The 25192-nt window shown below is 41.9% G+C and overlaps 1 protein-coding gene and 1 long non-coding RNA gene across 21 annotated transcripts in view; one reads left to right on the forward strand and one right to left on the reverse strand.

The window, feature by feature from the left end:
• The window catches only part of Mid1 (midline 1), a 305600-nt gene that overhangs the window by 278251 nt on the left and 2157 nt on the right, over positions 1–25192 (forward strand). For 7 of the 20 annotated variants that reach the window (NM_001290512.1, XM_011247789.3, XM_030251244.1 and 4 more), the window contains 7 exons: positions 2614–2709; positions 13473–13580; positions 18436–18584; positions 20507–20634; positions 21550–21693; positions 22487–22648; positions 24110–24317. In NM_001290512.1, the coding sequence (NP_001277441.1) occupies positions 2614–2709; positions 13473–13580; positions 18436–18584; positions 20507–20634; positions 21550–21693; positions 22487–22648; positions 24110–24317 (995 nt within the window). Of the gene's footprint in view, positions 1–2613; positions 2710–13472; positions 13581–15879; positions 16090–16547; positions 16674–18435; positions 18585–20506; positions 20635–21460; positions 21724–22399; positions 22649–24109; positions 24318–25192 lie in introns of those variants that run through there. The other 13 variants (NM_010797.3, XM_017318409.2, XM_017318408.2 and 10 more) reach the window with 8 other exon arrangements.
• Positions 11594–15468, reverse strand: G530011O06Rik (RIKEN cDNA G530011O06 gene). The gene is made up of 2 exons (NR_029457.1): positions 14837–15468; positions 11594–13341 (listed from the first exon to the last, which is right to left on the reverse strand). It is a non-coding gene; the product is annotated as an RIKEN cDNA G530011O06 gene (long non-coding RNA).

The raw sequence follows: 25192 nt of genomic DNA on the forward strand, positions 1-25192 counted from the left end.
GCTGAGTCTCTGATTCTAAAGTCGTTATGGGTTCCATTCCTTTACTCCAAATAGTAGAAATGCTGTGGTGTGTGTGTGTGTGTGTGTGTGTGTGTGTGTGTGTGTGTAGGATTCATTTGAAAACAATCAGGTTGTATCTAAACTGCTATTGGACTCACTCTCTAAGATGTCTTCAAGTGCACATACCCAAGCAAAACCATTAGGTGGATAATATCAAGGTTCTGAGATGGAATGAGGGGATTGTAAGGAAGGATGGAAGGCTTCACTGCTCCTAGAAAGCGAGGATGAACAAGAGTGGGGATGCATGGAACACGCAGGGAAGTGTACACTTCTTATGGAAAAAGCCAAGCCTCACACAGCTGAAAGCAAAAATTCCTCATGAACACACTTGGCTCACAGGACACCTCACACCTCTAGAATTGAAGCCAGACATGGAAGTCACATGCAAGGAAACAAGGAACTGAGCCAAAGCAGGATTTGTGCTTCACTTTAACATAGGTGTCTTGTGAGAGTGCCCTCTTTGGAAAAAGAACAAGTCCTAAACTTGTAGTATGCACCTCCCCTGGCTAGGCTACATTAATATCCAAATCACAACACAGAGAACAGAGTTCCTAGCAGATGAACTGTCAGACAAAATTACAAGACACGAGCTACATTCAGATCCTTGGGAAATCCTAAGCAAACATCAGGAAATGTGGACCTTTTCTTTCCCCCAAAGAGCTTAAGAATAAGTACGTTTAACTTTCTCGGAATTATGAGGGGAGTTGCATTCTTGGAAGAGGAACAGAAAACATTTTAACAAGAAAATGTTAGATGATGAAGAACCTATGGGAAACAAAAATGTGCTCCTTATAAAAATCATTGTGCAAGCTTGGTATGGTGGTTCACACTGGTAGTCAAAGCATGTGAGATTCTAAACTAGGGGGAGGGAGTTTGAGGATAGCCTGGGCTACAAAGCAAGTTTGTATTTCAAACAAACTAATAAATAAAAATCCTCAAACTTAAGCAGTAAGATAAATGCCAGATTAATTAATTGAATTTATTAAAAACAGATTTCTACCCCTGGCACACTCATTAAATATAAGTTGAAAATAATTCTCTCGGCCGGGCGTGGTGGTGCACGCCTTTAATCCCAGCACTTGGGAGGCAGAGGCAGGTGGATTTCTGAGTTGGAGGCCAGCCTGGTCTACAGAGTGAGTTCCAGGACAGCCAGGACTACACAGAGAAACCCTGTTTCGAAAAACAAAAAAACAAAAAAGTGCTCTCTCTTAATATACATTTTTAAGTGTAAAGTTTAGAAAAACAGGTTATATTTTATTTCATAAATTCTAAGGTGAAATGGTTTTGTCGTTGCTTGTTTTTCTTTGGTTTGATAGAATCTAGTGCCTTGCTAGGCAAGCGCTCGCTCTACCACTGAGCCATAGCACAATCCCTATGCCTTCTATGCTAGATGGCATTGCAAATCTGAAGTCTATTATATCTTGCTCGTGGAATTTCCCATTATCCCTTGTTTTAGCTGTGTTTCATTTCTTTCATTCCTCCTTGATCTTGTCATCATCCCTGCTTATGGAGGATTCTTCACCATGATTGGGTCCACCTGTGTCTCATCTTCTAAGAACTTGACTCTGTTGTGAAACAAAAACTCCATCTCTGTGCCTCAGGTGAAAAATGTCCTCATCTTGGATACCTCTAGGTATCCATCACCTTTTCCCCATCCTTCATTTTTAGTCCTCCTCTCCCACAGTTACACAGCCATCTCCCTGTGAACAAGAAATGGGGCTTTTTTTTTATGTCTCTAGCATCTCTCTCAGATTCTGACATTTACTAAACTCTTATTACATATTTGTGAATAATATGTATAATAAGTAAATGGCTAATAAGTGAATTGACAGTTTAAATGGAAAACACATGCAACAAGGAGGAATGGAGAAATTTTAATGACTGACGCAGAGCACATGGTTATAGTGGTCAAAATGTGATTAAATATTTATTCCAGGAAACTTTAAATTTGATGCTTTTAAAGAATGTTCCTATATTGAGATGCATAATGATGTGAATATAATGTTCAAGGACATTCGCACAGATAGAGAGAAAAATAGAAACAAAGCATAACCTATATTATGACTAAGAAGTATGAGATATGTATTGTCATATGTGAGACAAGAACTCCTTATGAATTCTGTAAGTTGCAATATTTTTAACCATATCTGGTCAATTCAAACCTGCTTTCAAAAGATTAACCTCATCTTAATTATAAGTTGGTAAATCGCAAGAAATTAAGCTATATATTATTATTATTTCTGACTCGGGTAAAGGTATAACTCTTTACTTTCTCCCAAGTTCCATATCTATCAAGCACTTATTAAACATCTAATTAAGTGTAATTGAGCTAACACAGTAAACATGAATAGAAACATAAAAATTGAGTATTTCTAGAAGAATCTTTGAAATACAACTTTTGAAAATCTAGTTTAAATTATTAGTACCTGAAAAAAGAGTTAATAGCATTAATACCTCTGAAAATCTATCCCTTTTTCTGAGGATTAATAATTTTGTATATACTAAAATAGAAAAGTATGCAGAATAACATTTCTCTCTTTCTCTTTTAAACAGCAAAACTTGGAGAGTAATCTCACCAATCTTATTAAGAGAAACACAGAACTGGAGACTCTTTTGGCTAAACTCATCCAAACTTGTCAACATGTTGAAGTGAGTATTCAGTCCATACTTCTGTGATATATTTCAGATGGAAAGATCTAGATTGAACTTTTCTGTCCACTCAATTCTATATTTTAAAGAAGAAATCTTTCGTGGAGCTAGAGCGATGGCTTAACTCTTAAGAACACTTTCCAAGTCAGGTATCTTATAATCTCTTGCAACTCGAGCTACAGAGAACTGACATCCTCCTCTGGCCTCCATAGGCACCCTCACAGTGCACACCCACACATGTCACACAAACTCAAATAATAATACAAAAATACACATTTTAAAAAGAAAAATCTTTATTAATATTAAATATTTGTCAGAAGTCAATCATATACAATAGATGAAACTGGAAAGAACTAGAAGTTTAGAGACTTCTACATCCAAGGGTGCTGCATCCCTATCCTCTGGGTTGAATATTGTTTGTCATTCCTAATAACAGCCCCCAAAGCACAATTTTGAAGGTGTTTTGTACGTTTGTTAGGGCTGCCATAAAAGCAGGTACAAGTTGAGGGCCACTTCAGTTGTGAATACTTGTTCTGCTTTCTGTACCAGATCATGTCTCTTTTCTTCAAGCCAAAATATTTTATCAATAATCTTTGAATGAATTTTTAAGCAATATTTTGCATATTGGTTCCACCTTTTCCAATGAGAATGTGAAGTCTTTGAAAATGGGATTCAAATGTAATTCGTTATTGAATTTCAGACCCTGGTTCATTTATTTTGAAACAGAAGCAGAAGACCCATCTATCTGTATGTTATTTATTATGTTGGTTAATAGATGGGTTAATAGATCTATTTAGTGTAAGAAAATATCTCAAGAAAATTATTCTGGACAGAGGTGCATGGTACCGATCAGCTAACCAGAGCTTTGAATGCTTACAAGCACATCTCTCCCTAATAGTCATGTTTAGAAAGACAATATGGTTACTTTTTTCAGACTCATCAAAATGCATTTACATATTTGTATATATACATATACATACTTATATGTAGATATACAATAATAATCAAAGAAAATGAGGCTATTCGCTTGAGAGCTGGGGACCATGAAGTAACTTGAGGGAGGATACCTGAGAGGGGCTAGAGAAAAAAAGGTAGAGGAAAGTGATGTGATTCTCTTTTAATTAAAATATATATTTAAAACATATCACCGAAATCCTAGCATCTTGAAATCTATTAGTCATCATGTCTATTACACAGTCAAGGACACAGGAAAAATAAAAATAAAAACATGGGAAATGAACCAGAGAAGATTACTCCTGAGACAATATAGGACTGGGATTTATGAGAGGAATTATGAAACCTGAATATGTGAAAATTGATCATTTTTACAACTTTCCCACTATTCAGCAGCATTCAGTACATTTTTAATATTCTATGTTTACTCACCACTACATCCAAAATATTCCCATCATTCTAAATGTATTTGGTTTTTTTTTTAAACATTATGCTAAGTGAAATAAGTCAAACGTAAAAGAATAAAATTTCTATGACTTTACCTTATTTAACCCCGTTAGGACAAAGGGTTCCAAAGTCAGACAACGGAGTCAGAGAGAGACCCTGTTTCTGCTATTAGGAGTCCCATAGGAAGGCCAAGCTACACAACTATTATACATGTGCTGAAGGCCTAGTTCAGCCTCATGCATGTTCTGTGATTGGAAGTTCAGCCTTTGCGAGACTCTATAGGGCCGGGTTATTTGATTATGTAGGTCTTCTTGTATTGTCCTTGACCGCCCCCCCTTTACAATCCTTCCTCCCACTCTTCCACAGAATTCTCCAAACTCTACCTAATGTGTGGCTGTGGGCCTTTGCATCTGTTTCCATTAGTTTGTGGGTGAAGCCTCTCTGTTGATACTTATGCTAGGTTTCTGTCTGCAGGTATAGCAAATGTCATTAACAGTGTCATGTGTGGAGTCCCTCTCACGGCAAGGATCTCAAGCTAAACCCTTCCCATTGGTTGACCATTCCCTCAATTTCTGCTGTACCTTTATCCCTGCATATTTTATAGGCAGGGTAAATTGTATGTAGAAGGTGTGGTGACTGGGTTGGTGTTCCAATCTCTCCATTGGAAGTCTGGTTAATGGACATTGGAAGTCCATTCAGGCTACATATTCTGAATTGTTAGGAGTCTTAGCTAGGATCACCCTCAATTAGCTTTTGTTTTCATTCCTACTGGTACATAAAATGTAACTTAGACATTTTTTATATCCTAGATTAGTGAATGTGTTACAGGGAAGAAAATGAACTTTAAAAATCTTTTTAAATGTCATTGGACAAGACAAACAGAAGAAAAGGACCCCCAAAAGATTGCACAAAAATCAGATGCCCACTGAATCATACACTCAGGAATCTCATAAAAATATTAAACTGGACTCCATACTATATCTACACAGAGGACCTGATGAAGGAGGCCCTGTGCATGCTGCTTCAGTCTCTGTGAGTTCATATGAGCTTCGATCATACTGATTTCGATTAGTGCTTTTTTCATCCCATAGGTCAAGACCTCTTTGGGAGGATATCAAAAATCTTGCATATTAGATATTTACATTCCAACTCATAAGAGTAGAAAATAACAGTTATGAAATAAGAGTGGAATAATTTTTAAGTTTGAGGGCTCAGCACAACCCGAGGAGCTATATTAAAGGGTTGCAGTGTTAGGAAGGTGGACAACCACTGATGTACGATACCTCCTTTACTTGGTATTCTCCATGCCCTCTGGCTACAAATACTTTTTCTGCCTCCTCTCCTGTGGGGATACCCTGAGCCCCGAGAAGATGTATTTGATAGAGACATTTCATTTAGGGTTGAATATTTGTTCTAAGAATTCTCCCTCTCTGTACAATGTCTGGCTGCAGGTCTCTATAGTCTTTCCCATCTGCTACAGGAAGAAACTTTTCTGATGATGGCTGACCAAGGCACTGAGTTATGAGTATAGCAGAATCGTGATATCGCTACACTTTCTTTTTAGAGCAGTAGTATTTGGTTTTGGCCTAGGTCCTTGCACTATCTAGTCTCCGGTCTTGGTCACACAAGTATTGTTAGATAGGCATACTCTTTCATAGAGCAGGCCTCAAATCAAATCAGATATTGATTGGTTACTCCCACAAGCTTTGTGCCACCACTGCCCTACCATATCTTGTAATCAGGACACCATCAAAGGGTTTACGGTTGGGTTGGTTTACATTTTTTTTTGGTAGTATGCAGAGTGTCTCCTTGTATTAAAGATACTAGAACATAGGAGTGAAGGCTCTCTGTAGGCACCACCTAACCTTCTCTATATTCAATGAACTGTGAAGGTATTGCCTTCGGCAATGGAGCCTTGTTGTTAATTTGTGGAGAGCAGCCTGGGATGTTTGGGGATTCCCATGGGACCCCTTTGGCCAAAAATTAAGTTGGATATAACCCAATTTTGGTACTTGAAGCTTAATTTGGTGAGCAGAGAGGGCCAGTTGAAACTCTGTCTCCCCAATCTTTTTGGCAAATCCATGTAGATTGCCTTTATATATGTATACATTCTAGGAAGCTTCTTCTGTTTTAACTAGGTTCCCATATTTTCCTTCATATATCCCTAATTTGAGCTATCTCTCCCCCTTTTTCCTCATTTGAAACTTAAGGAAGGAAGAAAGAAGTGGGGACCAATGAAATTGTCCAGGCATTAAAGGGTTTGACTTACAAGCATGAGGACCCAAGTTTGATCCCTAGAACCTAAGTTTCTAAAACAAATCACAAGTCAGGGTGGTTCATGCTTGTAATCTCTGCGCCAAGGAGAGCAGGTAGGCCCTCACTGACCGTTTAGGCTAGCATACTTGATAAGTTCCAGGCCAATGAGAAACCCTGACCACCAAAGAAAAAAAGGTAGATGGTGGGATGGTGTCTGAGAGATGACAACAAGGTTGTCCTTAGGCTTCCACATGCACACATCTCAACCAGTCCACAGAAATGAAGACACACAGAGAGGAAAGGGGGTACGATTTGCCTGAAAGCTTATGGAATTTAATGAGTAGCCAGGACTTGAACTTGTCCTATAGATTTCAGAAGTACTGTCTTTAAAAATTCCAGTATTTGGGAGGTTCGGGGAGCAGGGCGGGGGGTGGGGGAAGGTAGGGGGGACTTTCGGGATAGCATTTGAAATGTAAATGAAGAAAATATCTAATAAAAAAGGATTTGGGACTATCAGCTTATTTTATGTCATTCAATGGTGTTGATGATGGTACATTCCCCAGCACAATAAAGCTAAGCTTTCAAATACACTCAGCTTAAAAGCTTCTCTTTTATGTAAATATTGGAGATTTCGTGTAAGGTTTAAAATATTTTGTGTTCATAAAGGTTGTGATTTTACCCTCTTCATGATTGGAAATTTAAAACTGGTTACTGAGAAGTAAGTCTGTTGGCCAATTTTTCAAGCTCTAAATTTCTGCAGTATTTAGGACTAACAAGAGAGGTGTTTTTCCTTGCCTAAACCATCCGTTTTAACTGTTGGTCACTTAAGTGCTGATGAATATGGTATATGGAGAAAGAAAAGTTAGAGAATGGAAGTTGAAAGGATTGGCTCTCGGGTTCATGCCTCAGACCCTTTCCTTTTGGCACTAAATGATACTTCTGTCTTTTATGCTGCTCAGGCGCAGCATGCAACGTGAAGGCGACTGCAAGTTGCAGAACCTTGACCTTTCTCATCTACTGAAACTGCATTTGTTTGTACCTTGTTGATTAAACAATATGGGAAATAATAGTGAAGATGCATGATGTTTTCGTTATTTCATAGCAAAGCGAATATGAATAAAAGGATGAAAAATAGAATGTTCACGTGCCATATTTTATTTTTATGATGCGATGGCACTTGATGTTTGGAATAATAAGAAAGAATTATTTCTCTTCAGTAAAAACAAATCACCTGTGCTTTAAGGTAAATCCTATAAATGGTTTATGTATCGCGTGATTATTTCATCCCATTTCAGCAAGTTACTTCTCAAAGCATTAGTGTCTGGTTTGCATTATGGCTGGTAATGTTTTCAGAACTAATGCCATGTTCCTAATGCAATTTTAGTATGACTGGAATTTACAAAATATTATTCATTGTAATGTGATGTAAAATTATATCCTATCATGTATAGTAATTTTCAGATGGGAAATAAATTCAAGAAACTTACCACCAGATTATTTATTTCCAGGGATCAGATATTGTTCTAGTTAAGATACTCATTAAAAAAAAAATTACTCAATTAATTGTGGCCATTTTAAAAACAGTCGTACATACCATTAGAAGTAATTCTTAACAAAATTTAAGAGTATCTATTTACCTGCTGCTTTGTAAATCCTTTGGAGTGGAAGTAAGTGTATTCTAAGTAAGTACTAGGTAATTATTTATGAGTAGAAAAATGGCAGGAACAGTATCTACTATTACATTTATCCTAATTATTAATATTCTCAAAGAATACTTTTTAAAAAGGAATTCCAAGTTATTTTGTGATAATTGACTGAGGAAGGAGCCATCAGAGTCATAAAAGCTATTTGAACCAAAGAGGATATCATGCCCTGGTATATAAAAAAGGGAGCAGGAAGCATTAAAGAAAAAGGATGCCGGGCGGTGGGGGCGCACGCCTTTAATCCCAGCACTTGGGAGGCAGAGGCAGGTGGATTTCTGAGTTCGAGGCCAGCCTGATCTACAAAGGACATCCAGGGCTATACAGAGAAACCCTGTTCCGAAAAAAACAACCAAAAAAAAAAGAAGAAAGAAAGAAAGAGAGAGAGAGAGAGAGAGAGAGAGAGAGAGAGTGTGTGTGTGTGTGTGTGTGTGTGTGTGTCTTCTGGAAAAATGAAAGGCATGCATGAGGGAAAGATAGCTAAGGAGCAGCTCTGGAGAGATGAGGGTTGAGAAGCGTTTCATTTGGTACCTGAGTTGGAAATTGGTTCTTGAAGGTACAACAACATTTCAAGAAGCACATAGATTTTGTTGGCTTCGCACTTAAAACCTAACTCATTTCAGAAATTGATATTTGTAGCTATTTGAAAAATAATCTGTGCTATGTTTGAAACCTGGGACAAATGGCTGAGATACCTATCTAACATATCACAACAGACCTGGCCCCCAAGTTCCCTGTATCCACCAGTCCCTCCCTGTTATAGGACCCACCTGGGTGGCATTCCTCAACCCTTACTCTGAACTCTCTGGCACAGGCCGCTCCTCCCTAAATAATCCAACCACTTTGGTTATCCTTTCTCTTTGTAACTTTGAGCCTCCTGACTCCTGAACGTGGTTCTTCTCTCTCACCTCTCTCTTGCCCTCCTTCACCTTTCTCCTCACATGACACATGGCAGTGTGTTCATGTCCACTCCAGACTCTCTCTCTAAGGTTCTTGCCTCTGGCTATGCTCCCCCACGTATCTATAAAAACCTTTCTCCTCTACCATACCCAGGAGCAGTCATCTCTTTCTTTTATTTCTTTTTACTTCATTTGGTGCCATGTTCTTTCCTGTCCTTTACCTTTTTTATTTTGTCTTCCTGCAAAATAATCACCCATCCATGGGAAAATGCCACACTATTAAGGGACTTCCAAAGATGTGCTGGAATATGTTGGGCACCAGCAAGCTATTCTTTTCAGTCAGTACAGTTGAAAAGAATTTCCTGCTTCACATCATAGGTTCCTAGACTCTACTTCTTCCTTTTCCTCTTCCCGAAGTTGTCCATGTATTCTGAGTCTGAGAATTCGTGAGGAAAATAACATTCCCGTGCTAGCGGGAGCTAAGAAAACTCACAGCACAGAGGTAACTCCTCATTGTTGTAAATTCAATCAATGAATTCTTTCTCAGGCCTTAGTAGGAAATGTTACATCCTCATAAGTTCACCCCTCCTCCCAGGGGTTCACTTCCGCTTTCTTTTAAAAATGGAAACTCTTGAAGGTCTGCTCCCTGATTGTTTTAATACCTTATTTAACCAAAGAGGGCAAGCAAATGAAATGGCCTTGTGATCGTGTAAGTGCTGGTTTTTTAAAACTAGAAAAGAAACAGTGTAAAGTCCAAGGCAGTTTGGGACTTGGGAATGAGAGGCATTGAAAGAGCAACTTCAGAGAGCCTCCCAACAAACTGTTTGTGTTAAGTTGCTGTCTGGGGTTTTAGAAACAATAGGTTTTTAATCTGTTCTGCTTTGTTTCCTCCAGGAGAGTATTACAGTAAAAGCTCCCTCAGGTCAAGTTTGAAGTTACTGTTATCTGGAGCATAAAACAAGCTTATGAGAAGTGATTGAGGTTTGTGGTCAGGATATGGATGTGATCACACACACACACACACACACACACACAATCAGCACTGGGGATTTCCTGGCAGAGGATGGATTGTTCAAGGAGAGCCTGGGTAACATAGTGAGATGCTGACTACCAATAAATGGAAAAATATTCTATTTAAATTTTAAACAGAATTAGTCTCAGAATTTACTCTGTGTAAGTCAAATATGGAATACAGCTCTCATTATCACACTGTCTTCCCAATTTTCTTAGAAAAATCAGAAAGCCGATTTTATTACTTAAGAAAATACCAAGAGCCATTACTCTTGTTTTTATAGCAAATATAACATAAAAGACCAATTGGGGAATTGTTGGTGATTTGAGTATCAATCCACATTGAGATAGTAATGGGGAACAAGTAAAAACTTGTAAATAATTGCAACTGTTGTTTCTGGAAGATAGAGGCCCATCTGACTATTCATCCTTACCCAAGGTCAAATCCAGCAGATTGTCAGTGTGCTAGCCTCATTGTTTGTAATCGCCTCAAAAATTTAACCGTGTGTGTGTCTGTGTGTGTCTGTGTGTTTATACATGTGTGTGAGAATGTACATGTTAACTATATCCCTTATGTGAAGATCAGAAAACAATTTTGGCAATTGGCCCTCTCCTCCACTGTGTATATTCCAAGGACTGAATTCAAGTCCTCGGGCCTAGAAGCAAGCTCCCTTACCTGACAAGCCATCTTTCTGTCCTGTAATCCACCTTCACTGGATTTTCCAATTCTCTGTGGCTCTCTTTTTGGTCCCCCCACCCCCTTTTTGGTCTGTTTTGAAAGTTTCTTCCTTTTCTGGCCTTCTGTGACCTCCCATCATTTGCATATGGAGCACTAGATATTTTGTGAATGAATTAATCATAGTTTTTTTACTAGAGGATTGATGGGGATAAATTATCTTGAATGATGTAAAACACTGCAGAGAATTCTTTGTTAAAATGAATGGATAGGTGTGCAGAAGACTTTAAATCATTGATCAAGCCTAAAAATCATTATTTATAAACTTTGAAATAATGCCAAACTGCAAGTAAAGATGAGCATTTCTGCTTCAATTAATTGTGCCATTTCCAAATGGGAAAACATTCTATTTTTTTTTTGGAGACAATGGCAATTGCATCATCCAGACCAGAGCATTGGATAGAGGCCAGCATTCAAATACACACACACACACACACACACACACACACACCACAAATGCACACAGAGAAGCATACACATAAGCATACACACACACACACATGCGTGCTGCTTACATCATTTGGACGTGTATAATCTGGATGAGCTAGATCCTGTAGTGAGCAACTGTAGTATCTAAAGTTGTATTGAGATTTTTAGTTCATTGCTACTTCAAGAGAAGTGATAGATTCCCACTCCATTTGACACCTTGTCAGGTTGCTGTGCGGTATTATTTGGAGTTGGACTCTGGGTCGTATTAAACTATACCAGCAAACTCCCATTCATGCATAAAGCCCAAAAAGGTTAACAACGTAATTGGATCATTGTCAGCATTCATAAACCCTTCTATGGCCAAAACTATAGTGAAATTGTTTTCTCCAGTTCAAGTTGTAGAATTCCCAGAACACAGGTGCAAAAGAACTGCCACACTATGAGAGAGTTGCAGAGTAAAACGTCTATGTAAACATATCAGATGTATTACAGTAATACCGTCTGTGCTTACTCAGTTCTCCTTGGCTCGGTTTTATGTACAAACTAAACTATTAGGATCCCTTTCATTGTTCCTTCTGGCAGCTCTGTCTAACTTCTGCCCCAGGGTCTGGAATGTTCATCACGGCTGCCTTTGGCAATAAAAACCAAAGCACCCTCAGATCCTCATATTTCTCTTTGCACCTGGTCGGCAGAGCACAGTGGGGCACAGAGCTGACGTGAGTGCAGCTTTCCCCTCATGCCCTCATCTTACTGGCCAAAATATCAATTTATCCACTTTGGAATTAACTCCTTTAGTGTGTCTCTTTTTCGAGTTAAATGGGAGAGCCGGACCATGCTTTTTAAATAAAACTATCCACTTTATAATCAGATGCAGAATCAAAGTTACAGATATACAGAGACAAGTGCTCTGGAGTCCAAATAACCACACTTACAGGACATCATATGTGAATGTCGCCTCCTTTCTCTGGGTTCCCTTAATTTAAATGAGTATGGAATGACCCAGCTTTTGATTTTGCCATAAAGACTGCTCTTAGGCAAATATACAGTGTAGATAACTGTGTTTAAAACTACCAGACAGAAAGGTTAACAGCCTTAAAAGGAAAGTGTAATTGTTTAGTGGTGCAGCGGTGCAGTTTCAAAATTGCACTGATTGAGGGCCAGCATGGTTCCTAGGCTGTGTAATCTCAGGGGGGGGGTAACCATTTTTGTAGAATTCCTAGTGCATTGAGCAATGCTCCTTTCTCCCTGAATACTCAGAAGTAAGATTTCCTGTCTCTGACACATTGGCTTTATCCTGTCCCAGGCTTACTTCAGTGTTCCTTCTGTGTACCAACAGGAAGCCATCTCTCGAATGAGTATATCCTTTTGGCAGGATGAATCGGGAAGTTCTGCTTTGAAAGCCTGTAGGTGGCTAACTCACTTCAGCCAGACATGGTCCAATGAGGAAAAAAAAAAAAAAAAAAAGAATGTTTCTAAAGTCCTATTAGATACAACAACAGATGCTGGTGTGAATACAGAAGTGAAAGGAACCTTTATACACTGCTGGTGGCAATGCAAAGTAGTGTATTCACAATGAAGCTCAGTTTGAAGGGTACACACACACACACACACACACAACTAGTTATACAAATACACACACACACACAACTAGTTATACAAATCCTGGTCATGTACCCAAAGGACTCCATATCCTAACATAGAGATACTTGCTCAGCCATATTTATTGCTATACTATTTACAATAGCTAAGATATAGAATCAACCTAAAGTTCCCTTGACAGAAGAGTGGATTTTAAGAATATGGTATATCCACATATGGGAATTGTATTCTGCCATAAAAAGAATGGAGTCTTCACATTTTCAGGAACATGGATGGGCCTGGATTTCGTCAGCTATATCTGGGTCCTTTCGATAAAATCTTGCTAGTGTATGCAATGGTGTCAGCGTTTGGAAGCTGATTATGGGATGGATCCCTGGATAAGGCAGTCTCTAGATGGTCCACCTTTCATCTCAGCTCCAAACTCCGTCTCTGTAACTCCTTCCATGGGTGTTTTGTTCCCAGTTCTGAGAAGGGGCAAAGTGTCCACACTTTGGTCTTCGTTCTTCTTGAGTTTCATGTGTTTTGCAAATTGTATCTTGTATCTTGGGTATTCTAAGTTTTTGGGCTATCACCTGAGGAATACCGAATGGCAGAGAAGCACCTGAAAAAAAATGTTCAACATCCTTAATCATCAGGGAAATGCAAATCAGAACAACCCTGAGATTCCACCTCACAGCCACTCAGAATGGCTAAGATCAAATTCAGATGAATGCCATTTTATTCATCCTGTAGGTCAATGCATCCCGTCAAGAAGCCAAACTGACAGAAGAATGTGATCTTCTCATTGAAATCATTCAGCAACGAAGACAAATTATTGGAACAAAGATTAAAGAAGGCAAGGTATGGTTTCCTTGATAAAAAGGTTCTGTATTTCTCACCTGAAGAATATATACTTTCTCTCCAACATCTACAGCTTTGAAAGTTAAAAACAAATCGTACTCTCTGCATTCGTCATAATCCCTTCTTAACTACCTGCCTTGGTCCATTTTGTGTTGCTGTAGTAAAATACTCGACAAAGAGTAGTGAAGAACCGAAAGAGAATTATTCATATTTCTTAAAATTCCCAATAGCATGGCACCATGTTTGCTCAATGCCTCTGGCAGTAAGTGTCCACCTAGAATCTACTGAGAATATACTTCCGCATAGTGCATCTTCTTTCATCATGTGGACTCATCTCTCATTCCTTTCGTCTCCTAGTTTCTCAGATGCCTGTTTTTCTGCCATGGTTAGTTGCTATTATGTTCCAAGAAGATAATCTGCTATTGTCAAGTGGTTGCATGCCAGGATCAATACTCTACATGCCCACATAAATTTCTTTAGAAAATTTATCGTTTTAATGTTAAATTGACAAGTTATACGTGTACATGTTGGTGGATACGACATGATTCTGTGGTTCATGAATAGAATGTATAATAATTAAATCAAGCTAAGTAACATATTCATCACCTCAAACACTTATTTTTGTGGTGATAAATTCTCGAATTTAACGGTCTAGTAATCTGGAAGTGTAAGAAATTTACATTTGGTATATTTGTTAATCTATGCAATGTAGCTCAAAAAATTTTTTTAAAAAGCCTCTGTTCTCCTGTTTAATTGGTTACGTATTCTTCTTATGATGGTTTCTATCGTACTATTACACATTACCAAAACTTTGTAGCTTAGAACCTTCTTATTGATTATCTTACTGTTCTGATGTCTGAGAGCAGTCTCACTGTACTAAAGGCTACATAGGTTAAAGGCAATGTTAGTAAGCTATGCTTGTCTTGTCAAGTTTCTGGAGGTCATCCATGGTCCTTGGCTCACAACTAAGTCATTAGCACTCTGCCTTCTGTCTTCATCCTGCTATCTACTTCACTGACATGAACCGTCCTGTCTCTCTGTCATAAAGACCTTAGGAATTATGTAGAGATTACCCAGACGATCCTGGACCACCCCAACCCCTTAAGATTCTTAACCTAGACATCTACAAAGTTCCTTTGGTATGGAAGGTAGCATACTGAAAGATTCCCAAGGTGCCGATGTGGACTTCGCTAAGAGTCCATCTTCAGATTGCAGTGGCACTTTTTCATACCTCTGCAGCAACCGTACTTACTTACCCTTACTCAGCTGCAGCTTGAATTTCACGGCCTGGGGTTTCCTTTCAGGAGCTAGAGGATAGTAATAAAAGGTATTCCAGTTTGGGCCATGATTATAGGTAGAGTCCATCTTTTGTAGCACTCACTCCGCTGCAGACATACACCATTAATAGACATGGACTCCAACGGTGAAGAGTGAAATGAGAGCAGCATTTCGGTGAAGCAGGAATGGCATGAAAGTGCAATGCCACAACTGTGGCTGGAAGCACAGGCATGGTTGAAGAGATACGGGCATGCCTGCAGTTCCGATGCCTGTGCCTAAAAAACATCCTGGAAGAATCTGGAATTGCTTTGGATCGGATGGAAGGCAGAAACCAGGCCTGTGCCTCAGCGCCACAGACTGCAGAAGGCTTCTTATTCATTACGAGGGACGGGAAAAGAGTATTGCCGATGTCTGCCTGGCATCATAGCTTTTGGCAAACTTCAGTTCTGAGGTTCTGGAACAAGTCAGTCGTTAAGAGGACCCGTACTCCACTCATTCTATTATCACACCAGACAGGTGCCTCAGAGGCACAGAGATGAGACAGGAGTCCACAGTGAGATTGGATTGCAGAGCGCTGAGCCCAGGAGCCGGGTTAGGGGAAAGCAGAAGTAAAACCATTGGAGCACACCAAGGAGAACAAGAAGCTATTTTCAGATTCTTTTCTTTAAAACTGAGGTGCTGAGCTCATTTCCGAAGCAAGCCAAGAAATCTTGAGTTTCTAAAAGCACAGCCAGCAAAATCAGCAGCATTATCTAATTTCCGGTAAGATTCGTTTTGCAGAAGAGGACACAGACCTGAAAAGAAACAGTTTAGAGATAAAGAAATCACAGACAAAAAAGGACTCAAAGAAGAAATACACAGACGGGAATGCAATCAATAAGTTTTGGAGGTAAACTCGTAGACAATTATGTGACAGAAAACAGCTACAGAAGAAATTGGGCAATCCGACCCCTTGGAGGAAGTTTTTTCCCGGCGTGCTCTCTGTCGCCACCCGGTGGTGACAGAGGAGAATGCGGCGGTCGTGACCGTTCGATTTTCCTTTTTTCAAAGGACACTTGTTTTTGGTTTCCGTGAGCGTTGATTCCTTTTCAAAGCATCTACGTGCACGTTCGTTTTTCTCTTATTATCTTTTATTATCTTTTATTATCATTGATGTGCTTCACGAGATATGAATATTCTTCTGCTTCCGTGGGGACTGAGTTTTGGCCTCTGCCTGGGGAGTTCCATCGAGGTAAGAAGGGACAAAAGGGTCTGAGTGACATTCAAGCATGACAGATGTCCATGGACTTAAAGATTAAAGCGAGATTGATATTTGAAATGCTGGTCCCGACCATACTAGTCATTCATCACCCGGAGACTTAAAAACGTGCGTTGCTCGTTCAAATGCAAATTACTGTGGCTCTGCCAATGGCAGCTCCTTAACTAGAATGCCAGAGGATGTGCCCAGACATCTAGAGTTTTCCTGGGAAAGATCCCCAGCTGATTCTATCGCACACAGTGTTTGTGAATCTCCGAGGCAACTGTCAACTGACCTGTAATGAAAAGTACGCTCTACATGGAAGTCCACTCGAGAAGATCGTGGCAGTTTCACAGTATGCTCTCAATTTCTTTTACATCAATATCTCCTGTTTCGGTTATTCTTCTTGTCCTTAAACATCACCGTTAATCTCCAAATAGCCTCAGAGGAAAAACCTGAAAAATATGACATTGAAGAGCCGTCATCTTTGAGACGTGTGGTCTCTGCTGTGCCTATTCAAAGGCTAAGAGAGTGACATGAAATGAAGCCAGAAGAGTAGTCTGACCTCATCTCGTTTGGTGAGAATTTTATCATCTGCCTTCAACTTGGCCGTACCATTTAAATCTTCTTGATGTTATGTAATTAAATATTCCACTCATCTGGTTTATGGTTGAGACTATTAACTTATCCTTCTGGAATTCTCCCTTCCTCTGACAGTTCCTAATAGATGTGTTCTAACACCCTGAGTTAGGCTAGAGGGCTGCCTCGACTCTCTAGATAATGTTGCCAGAGGCTCTGTTCTATCTGGTGTGAAATGGTGTTATTTTGTTCGACTCGGGTACACACTTCTCCTGATAGGGACAAGACCTACCTTTAGAATGAACGATGTGTTTTTAACCATGCTGCCAAGATCACATATTCTTAGCTGCCAAGTCTGGACATTTCATTCTGACTCGTCATTTTCATGGACTCTTTTCAGCCTTGTCTGAAATCTTGGGCTCAGCACCTCTCGATTCGGCTGTCATTTCCTTCGTTTGCTTAGTACACATTTGGAATTGGACATTCCCTAGGGTTCTACAGATCTGACATCTCCTTCCTTCCTTCCTTCCTTCCTTCCTTCCTTCCTTCCTTCCTTCCTTTTTTTTTCTCCAAGATTAAAGTTGTCCTGGGATAATAGTCATGACTTGGAGAAAGCAAAAATCTCTTGAAGTTAGCAGGAATTCTGGAGGGAGCTTGAGCCTGCCTTGTCTGTAAGACAGATTAACCAGGCATCCTCCCTACCCTCTCACCCAAGGCTATTTTCCATTCCGGAATTATCAGAAAACCAGCCAAAACCTGTCCCCTTGCATGTAGGTGGGGCCGGTAGGCACGAGGTGATTCCAATTACTTGGAATTTTAATTCTAACTTGGCTCCTGGCTGGAGGGCTTCAGCTTATGGCACATTTCAGACACCAGAGCCGCGGTCAAGCGGCTTCCCCTGGACTTCTCTTGACCTGCCGGAGAGAGAGGTCGTGGACGATTACAGTCAATACGGTCAAGGTTTGTTTTTTTTTTTTGGTTTTTTTTCAAGCAAGACAGAATCGGGAACTAGAATGGAGATTGTGAAACAAGTGTGTGTTTTATCCCAAATGGGAAATGCTTATCAAAATAGTCAACTCATCAAGTGAGCACAGAGTGACTGGAAATGACGTTTACAGTGAGAGGAAATGGCCCAGCTGTGCTTTTTTTGGCTTTCTCTCATCAGTTCAATAAGAAAAATATCAATCAATGGGAAAATGCTCCCTCTCTGTTAATTTCATACACAGGTTTTAGGCAGTATGGAAAATAGGAATACCTAATGCTTTCATGTCACAACTTTATTACGTGGATTACAAAGAACTTTGTAGGATTTTTTTTTCACTGTTTTTAACTTAAGCCTCGAATTCACACCTACAGACATGTTTTATTTTCTTAAAGGCATATTGAAAACCTGAGATGGAGAGAGTTCCAGGGTTCTCTAAGGTCCTGAAGTCATTAGGTAGGATGGCAGAAGGAAGAGATTCGGTGACCGTTTGTCACTTGCCAGCGGACACCTTTCCCCCCTTCAACAGAGAAGTAATGAGCGATGCTAGTGTGAGTTAGTGTCACACTGACACGAATTAGTGTCTCCTCATCAAACAGGTGACTAAGGCTTCTCCAAAGACTGAAAGTTCGAGTTCCAAAAATTTGCCTTCCGGATTTCAACCTCTCTCTGCTTAGACAGAACAGACCTCACGCCTCTGAAGGGTTCAGCCCTGAGCCACCTCCCAAGCGATCGATCCTTAACGTGTGACCTCGCCCGCCGTGCTTCTCTCGTTCCAGGTGATCAGGCTCCGCAAGTTAGCTCAGCAGATTGCAAACTGTAAACAGTGCCTTGAGAGGTCTGCATCGCTCATCTCGCAAGCGGAGCACTCGCTGAAGGAAAATGACCACGCCCGTTTTCTACAGACAGCAAAGAATATCACTGAGAGGTGGGTGCAGGGACAGCTGGGAAGCTGTCAGGCTGATGGTGGCTCATATCTGCGTGGGACTGACTGGTCGGCCTTGCTCTCCGACTGACTTGTTTTCTGTTAGAGGTCGAGTGCCAGAGAGAATGGAAGCTTTGGCTGGTTTGCTCCAGCTAAGAACGCTTTCCTTCGACATGATAAAACCCTTTCCATGACAGCCTTCAGCCTTAGCTATGATAAGTCCTGTGAATTTAATTCATTTGAATGTCACAGTTAGTCAAGGAAAAGCATCACAATGATGCTCTTCAATTACTCCTGGTGATCGAGTCAGGAGGTGATGTTACATTGTCTACAATCCCGTTGCTACTTGAATACTTCATTTATCTAGTTTAAATGGCCTGAGACTTTCTTCCTGCTATCAATTCGATGAGGGCATTTCAGATTAAACAATCTATGTTGTTCCCTAGGTAACAACGTTAAATTTCTGCCAGAGATACAGCTGGAGAAACCATATTGGGGTTATTTTACACAGGTATTCTTTATCACTGTTGTGAGATTCTCATCAAGTAAAACTAACTGGTGACAGGATACAATTTAAATGCTCCACCTATTCCGAATATCTCATAGGACCCAACACCTTTTGTCCGGCTTTTTGCATTGTGATTTTGGCATGGTTCGTCCGTATTTTGGCATGTGCCTCTGCTCCATTCCTTTTTTGTTGCTGTGTACTATTTCTATTGTATGGATAGACTCCCAGCCAAGATCTAGGGTCCTCGTGAATATCCAAAGTTTTAAGAGCTATTAAAAGACACAAGAGTGTCTATACTGCTCAGGATAACTTGATCGTACCCAGCTTTTCGCATGAAATGTGAGAGCAGGCACCTGAAATCTTCCTCAGTATCGCCAGCTAGTGTGGAGATCTTATGCAACTGGGCATCAGTGATCTTTATAAGAAAATACGTGATTGCAATTATAGCTAAGGCCTTTCGAGTTCCACCAGACGAACAAGAACGAAACGAAACGAAACGAAACAAAACCAGTGTCCTAATGTTTATGGAACTCAACAAAACCATAAAACACATCAAGATAAGTCTAGATCATTCTCTATGCTCAGTAGTAGCATTATTCAAGACATGGTTTTCTTTGTGTAAACAGAATTACTTGCATTTTAGCACCCGCTAGATTGTTCTGCTGTCAGTCACTTTCCAAATGAACTCAAGAGCACACAGGAGACAGACACACATACCTTGCTTTACGCTTTATACAAGGGAGCACTCACCAGAAAATCTGAGCGTAGGGACGAGATTGTGTGCCGACTGGGGAATTTCTGAGAAAGCTCAGGAATATTTTCCGTGGCATCTGTTGGGAAGACGGTAGGGGGAAAAAAGGCGAATAGCGGGACAACGAGAAAGAGCCAGACAACCCCTCCCCCCCTTTTCATGTTTATTTTAGAGAGAGGCTAGTAATTGATTAAACTAATCCAAGATCTGGAGACATTCTTTTTTCATCTTCACTCTGCCTTTGATGCAGTTTGAAATTCTGGAGACTCCCCTTGGAAGTGGGGCAGGGGCGAGTCTGAAAGGAACAGACAGTTTCCCAGACAGATGTGTGAAGAGATGCCTGAAGCTGTGCGCTTCTGGCCGGGGTTCGATGTGACCGGGCCGGGCTGTCAAATACACAGCAGCACGAAATATGAAGATTCTTCTGCTTCCGTGGGGACTTTTTCGGATATTTTAAAGAAGGGGGGGGGGGTGGCACCGGGTTACCTCTCCCAATTCCTCTGCTTTCTCTGTGAGGTTGTTTGCGTTCGCACGTGACGCCTTTTCAGAGGGGGTACTTTTTAAAACCCTGATATTTCTTTTCCTTTGGTTTGGTTCTCACTCCTTCACAGTGGTGATAAAAGGCACCTTGACATTTCTTAAAACAGTGTCTTGTTTAAATTACAGAGTCTCCATGGCAACTGCATCCTCCCAGGTCCTAATTCCCGAAATCAACCTCAATGACACGTTTGACACTTTTGCCTTGGATTTTTCCCGGGAGAAGAAACTGCTAGAATGTCTGGATTACCTAACAGGTATCATCTTACTCTCTTTTATGTTCTTTCTAGTACAGTGTCTATTCACTTTACCATTGAGTCAATTATCTTCTAAAATTTTATGTTCTCTCTAGTACAGTGTGTATTCACTTTACCATTGAGTCACTTATCTTCTAAAACCCATACACGTGCTTCAGTCTTTGAAATGCTATCTGATAGTCCTATAAAGATGAATGTCCACGCTGTATTCTAACCTGAATAACACAGACCAAGTAGAAACAGGGACAAGAAAATAAAGATAAAGGAAGAATTTAAATGACTTGTTGATTTGTTAGCAGATCACCGTGATATTTTTTAAAATAGCTGGTGGCATGTGGACGAGAGATTGGCATAGTGGGTTTCAAGCCAAATCAGGCCCTGTGGCTGTTTTGTAAATAAGATTTTATGAGAGTCTGGTCGTACTCTTTAAGTACAAATCATCTACATCCGCTCTAATGGCAGGGTTAAGTAGGTGCGAGAGCAGAAGTCTGTCCGACAATACCTAAAATGTCGATCCTATAGTCCTTGATTAGTAAGATTTCCACCCCCCACCCCCTACCAAATGAGAATGACATTATGAAAGTCTGTCATGGTTACTTTTTCTCTGATCTATCTTTCTTCATACACAAGAAGCTATTGTTCTCTTACTCTCATAAATATCTTCTCATGATAAATCGAGATGACGTCTTAGCGGCCGGCTGGCTGGCTTTAGTCACACCGCTCAGAAAAATCAACAACAGATAAACCAAGAAAACATTCTTTAAGTAGACGGCTAAGCGCTCTGGAACCAAAACCTCCTGTTAGTAAATGTGCTAGACCTGTTTAGGAAGAAGACCTGCTTCGACAGTCGAATACCTCCAAATTGTCGTCCTAATGGTATCTGCTGCTCCGCTGACATGCGTGTGATGTCCACAGCTCCCAACCCTCCCGCGATTAGAGAAGAGCTCTGCACCGCTTCCTACGACACCATCACCGTCCACTGGACCTCAGAGGACGAGTTCAGCGTGGTCTCCTACGAGCTCCAGTACACCATATTCACCGGACAAGCCAATGTTGTCAGTGAGTATCTCTCGGCTGATTCCCTTCCGCGTTCGACGACTGTTTTCAGATGAGCTGGGTGAAGGGATCTCAACACAGAAAGGAGATGATGAGGACTGAACATGATGACAATATTTATCGGCTTCTCTTTCCTGTTCAAGGAATGGATAATGCTCACTTGTATCGCAGTCATGAGAACAGCTGACTAAATACCCATGAAATTAACAACCTCCGGAAAACCACATGGATGTAGTTTTTTTTTTTTTTTTTTAAAGATTTATTTATTATTATATGTAAGTACACTGTAGCTGTCTTCAGACACTCCAGAAGAGGGAGTCAGATCTTGTTACAGATGGTTGTGAGCCACCATGTGGTTGCTGGGATTTGAACTCTGGACCTTCGGAAGAGCAGTCGGGTGCTCTTACCCACTGAGCCATCTCACCAGCCCGGATGTAGTTTTAAAAAAGAAGCCGGTAACCACATACACACTGTGAATCCATTGATCACCTCATAACATAGATATCCAAACTCAACCACTCTTACGTAAAATGTATTATCAGAGGTTAAAATTGTAGATATTAATTAGGATTGTTTGTACGGAATAGAGAAAAGTGTGGCAGAAAAGCGGAACGCGCAAAGAGGACGTATATGATACGAAGTGAACTCTCCATAGAGGTAGCACGCTGAGCAGTATTTTATTGATCAAGCCGCATAAAAAGCCAGAAAGCTCTCCGTTTTCCAATGTTCAATGTCCAAATAATCTGCCATTCTGCAGACGTGGCCTGTGACGGCACCTGTCTCCTCGGCTCCGCAGGTCTGTGTAACTCGGCGGACAGCTGGATGATCGTGCCCAACATCAAGCAGAACCACTACACCGTGCACGGCCTGCAAAGTGGCACCAAGTATATCTTCACGGTGAAGGCCATCAACCAGGCGGGCAGCCGTAGCAGCGAGCCCGGAAAGCTGAAGACCAACAGTGAGTGCTGTGGACTCGGCTGAGCTGCCAGCTTACACTGCCTCAGAAAATCACTCACAGTCATCCCCCTGCCTCAGAAAATCACTCACAGTCATCCCCCTGTCTCACATGGTCACTCAGGGTCATCCCCCTGCCTCAGAAAATCACTCACAGTCATCCCCCTGTCTCACATGGTCACTCAGGGTCATCCCCCTGCCTCAGAAAATCACTCACAGTCATCCCCCTGCCTCAGAAAATCACTTACACTCATCCCCCTGTCTCACATGGTCACTCAGGGTCATCCCCCTGCTTCAGAAAATCACTCACAGTCATCCCCCTGTCTCACATGGTCACTCAGGGTCATCCCCCTGCTTCAGAAAATCACTCACAGTCATCCCCATGTCTCACATGGTCACTCAGGGTCATCCCCCTGCCTCAGAAAATCACTCACAGTCATCCCCCTGCCTCACATGGTCACTCAGGGTCATCCCCCTGCCTCAGAAAATCACTCACAGTCATCCCCCTGCCTCACACGGTCACTCAGGGTCATCCCCCTGCTTCAGTAGCAGTGAGCCCGGAAAGCTGAAGACCAACAGTGAGTGCTGTGAACTCGGCTGAGCTGCCATCTCACGGCTGCTTGCCTTTGGGGCTGAGGCTGCTCCCCACCTTTCTTTTACGTTTTCCGTCCTGGGCCTCACTGACAGCCTCACACAAGTGAATCAAGGACCAATGTGAAACACTGAGGTTCCCAGCAGCCGCATCGAGGTTCTCAATTGGGGCCTTCGGGTCCCAGATCCGTCCCCGCGAGGCAGAGAACCGGGGGTGCACTTGCGCGTTTCTCGCCACCGGGTGGCCCCGGAGATCGGCGCTGGGCCCTAGACGCACTACAGCTCCCATGAGCGCCTGGGCCCGACTTCCTGTCCAAAATGGAGGCACTTCCTGTATCTCACAGAGTACAACCTCCCGGGGACCGACCGATGGAAAACGCGACCGCCTCGCCGGGTCGGATCCGCCAGCCTGGCCGGCTCCCCCTCACCCTGGCCGGGATGAAGCAGGCAGATCCGACCCCTTTGGTGGAAGTTTTTTCCCGGCGTGCTCTCTGTCGCCACCCGGTGGTGACAGAGGAGAATGCGGTGGTCGTGACCGTTCGATTTTCCTTTTTTTCAAAGGACACTTGTTTTTGGTTTCCGTGAGCGTTGATTCTTTTTCAAAGCATCTACGCGCACGTTCGTTTTTCTTTTATTATCGTTGATGGCTCACCACTCTTTGCATATGTGTGAACCCAGAATATGTCAACTCTGCTTATTATGTGTATTAATAAATCCAAATATAGAGAACCTAGGCGTTGCTGTCGGCATTTAGGCAGCTCTCTCCCTTCAGCCCTTGTTTCAGACTCTTAAATGTAAATGAGGTTACGCTCCCTGTCATCTTTCCAGTCAACCGTGCTCTTGGTGTCTCTCTCTCTGGTGAACTCGCCTTCAGGTCAGCCGTTTAGACTGGATCCCAAATCGGCTCATCGCAAGCTGAAGGTGTCCCACGACAACCTGACTGTCGAGCGCGACGAGTCGTCCTCTAAGAAGAGTCACGCGCCGGAGCGCTTCGCTGGTCAGGGGAGCTACGGAGTGGCTGGCAACGTGTTCATCGACAGCGGCCGTCACTACTGGGAAGTGGTCACCAGCGGAAGCACATGGTAGGCCGTCTCCGTCTGGATCCGTCTGTCTGTCCCTGTGTGTCCATCTGTCTTCTGTCCATCTGTCCACCTGTCCTCTGTCTGTCCATCCGTCTACCTGTCTGCCCTTCTCTCTGTCTGTTTCTGTCCATCAGTCTGTCTGCTCTTCTGTCCATCTGTCTGTCCATCTTTTGTCTATCTGTCCATCCCTCTGTCTGTCTGTCTGTCTGTCCGCCCGTCTGCCTGTCTGCCCTTCTCTCTGTCTGTTTCTGTCCATCAGTCTGTCTGCTCTTCTGTCCATCTGTCTCTCCATCTTTTGTCTATCTGTCCGTCCCTCTGTCTGTCTGTCTGTCCGCCCGTCTGCCTGTCTGCCCTTCTCTCTGTCTGTTTCTGTCCATCAGTCTGTCTGCTCTTCTGTCCATCTGTCTGTCCATCTTTTGTCTATCTGTCCGTCCCTCTGTCTGTCTGTCTGTCCATCCGTCTACCTGTCTGCCCTTCTCTCTGTCTGTTTCTGTCCATCGGTCTGTCTGCTCTTCTGTCCATCTGTCTGTCCATCTTTTGTCTATCTGTCCGTCCCTCTGTCTGTCTGTCTGTCCATCCGTCTACCTGTCTGCCCTTCTCTCTGTCTGTTTCTGGCCATCAGTCTGTCTGCTCTTCTGTCCATCTGTCTGTCCATCTTTTGTCTATCTGTCCGTCCCTCTGTCTGTCTGTCTGCCCATCCGTCTACCTGTCTGCCCTTCTCTCTGTCTGTTTCTGTCCATCAGTCTGTCTGCTCTTCTGTCCATCTGTCTGTCCATCTTTTGTCTATCTGTCCGTCCCTCTGTCTGTCTGTCTGTCCACCCGTCTGCACGGGCATGCACAGGAGAGAAACGGGGCAGTGAAGGAATGGAAAATCG

Source organism: Mus musculus, chromosome X, assembly GCF_000001635.26.
Source record: "Mus musculus strain C57BL/6J chromosome X, GRCm38.p6 C57BL/6J".
Taxonomy (NCBI): domain Eukaryota; kingdom Metazoa; phylum Chordata; class Mammalia; order Rodentia; family Muridae; genus Mus; species Mus musculus.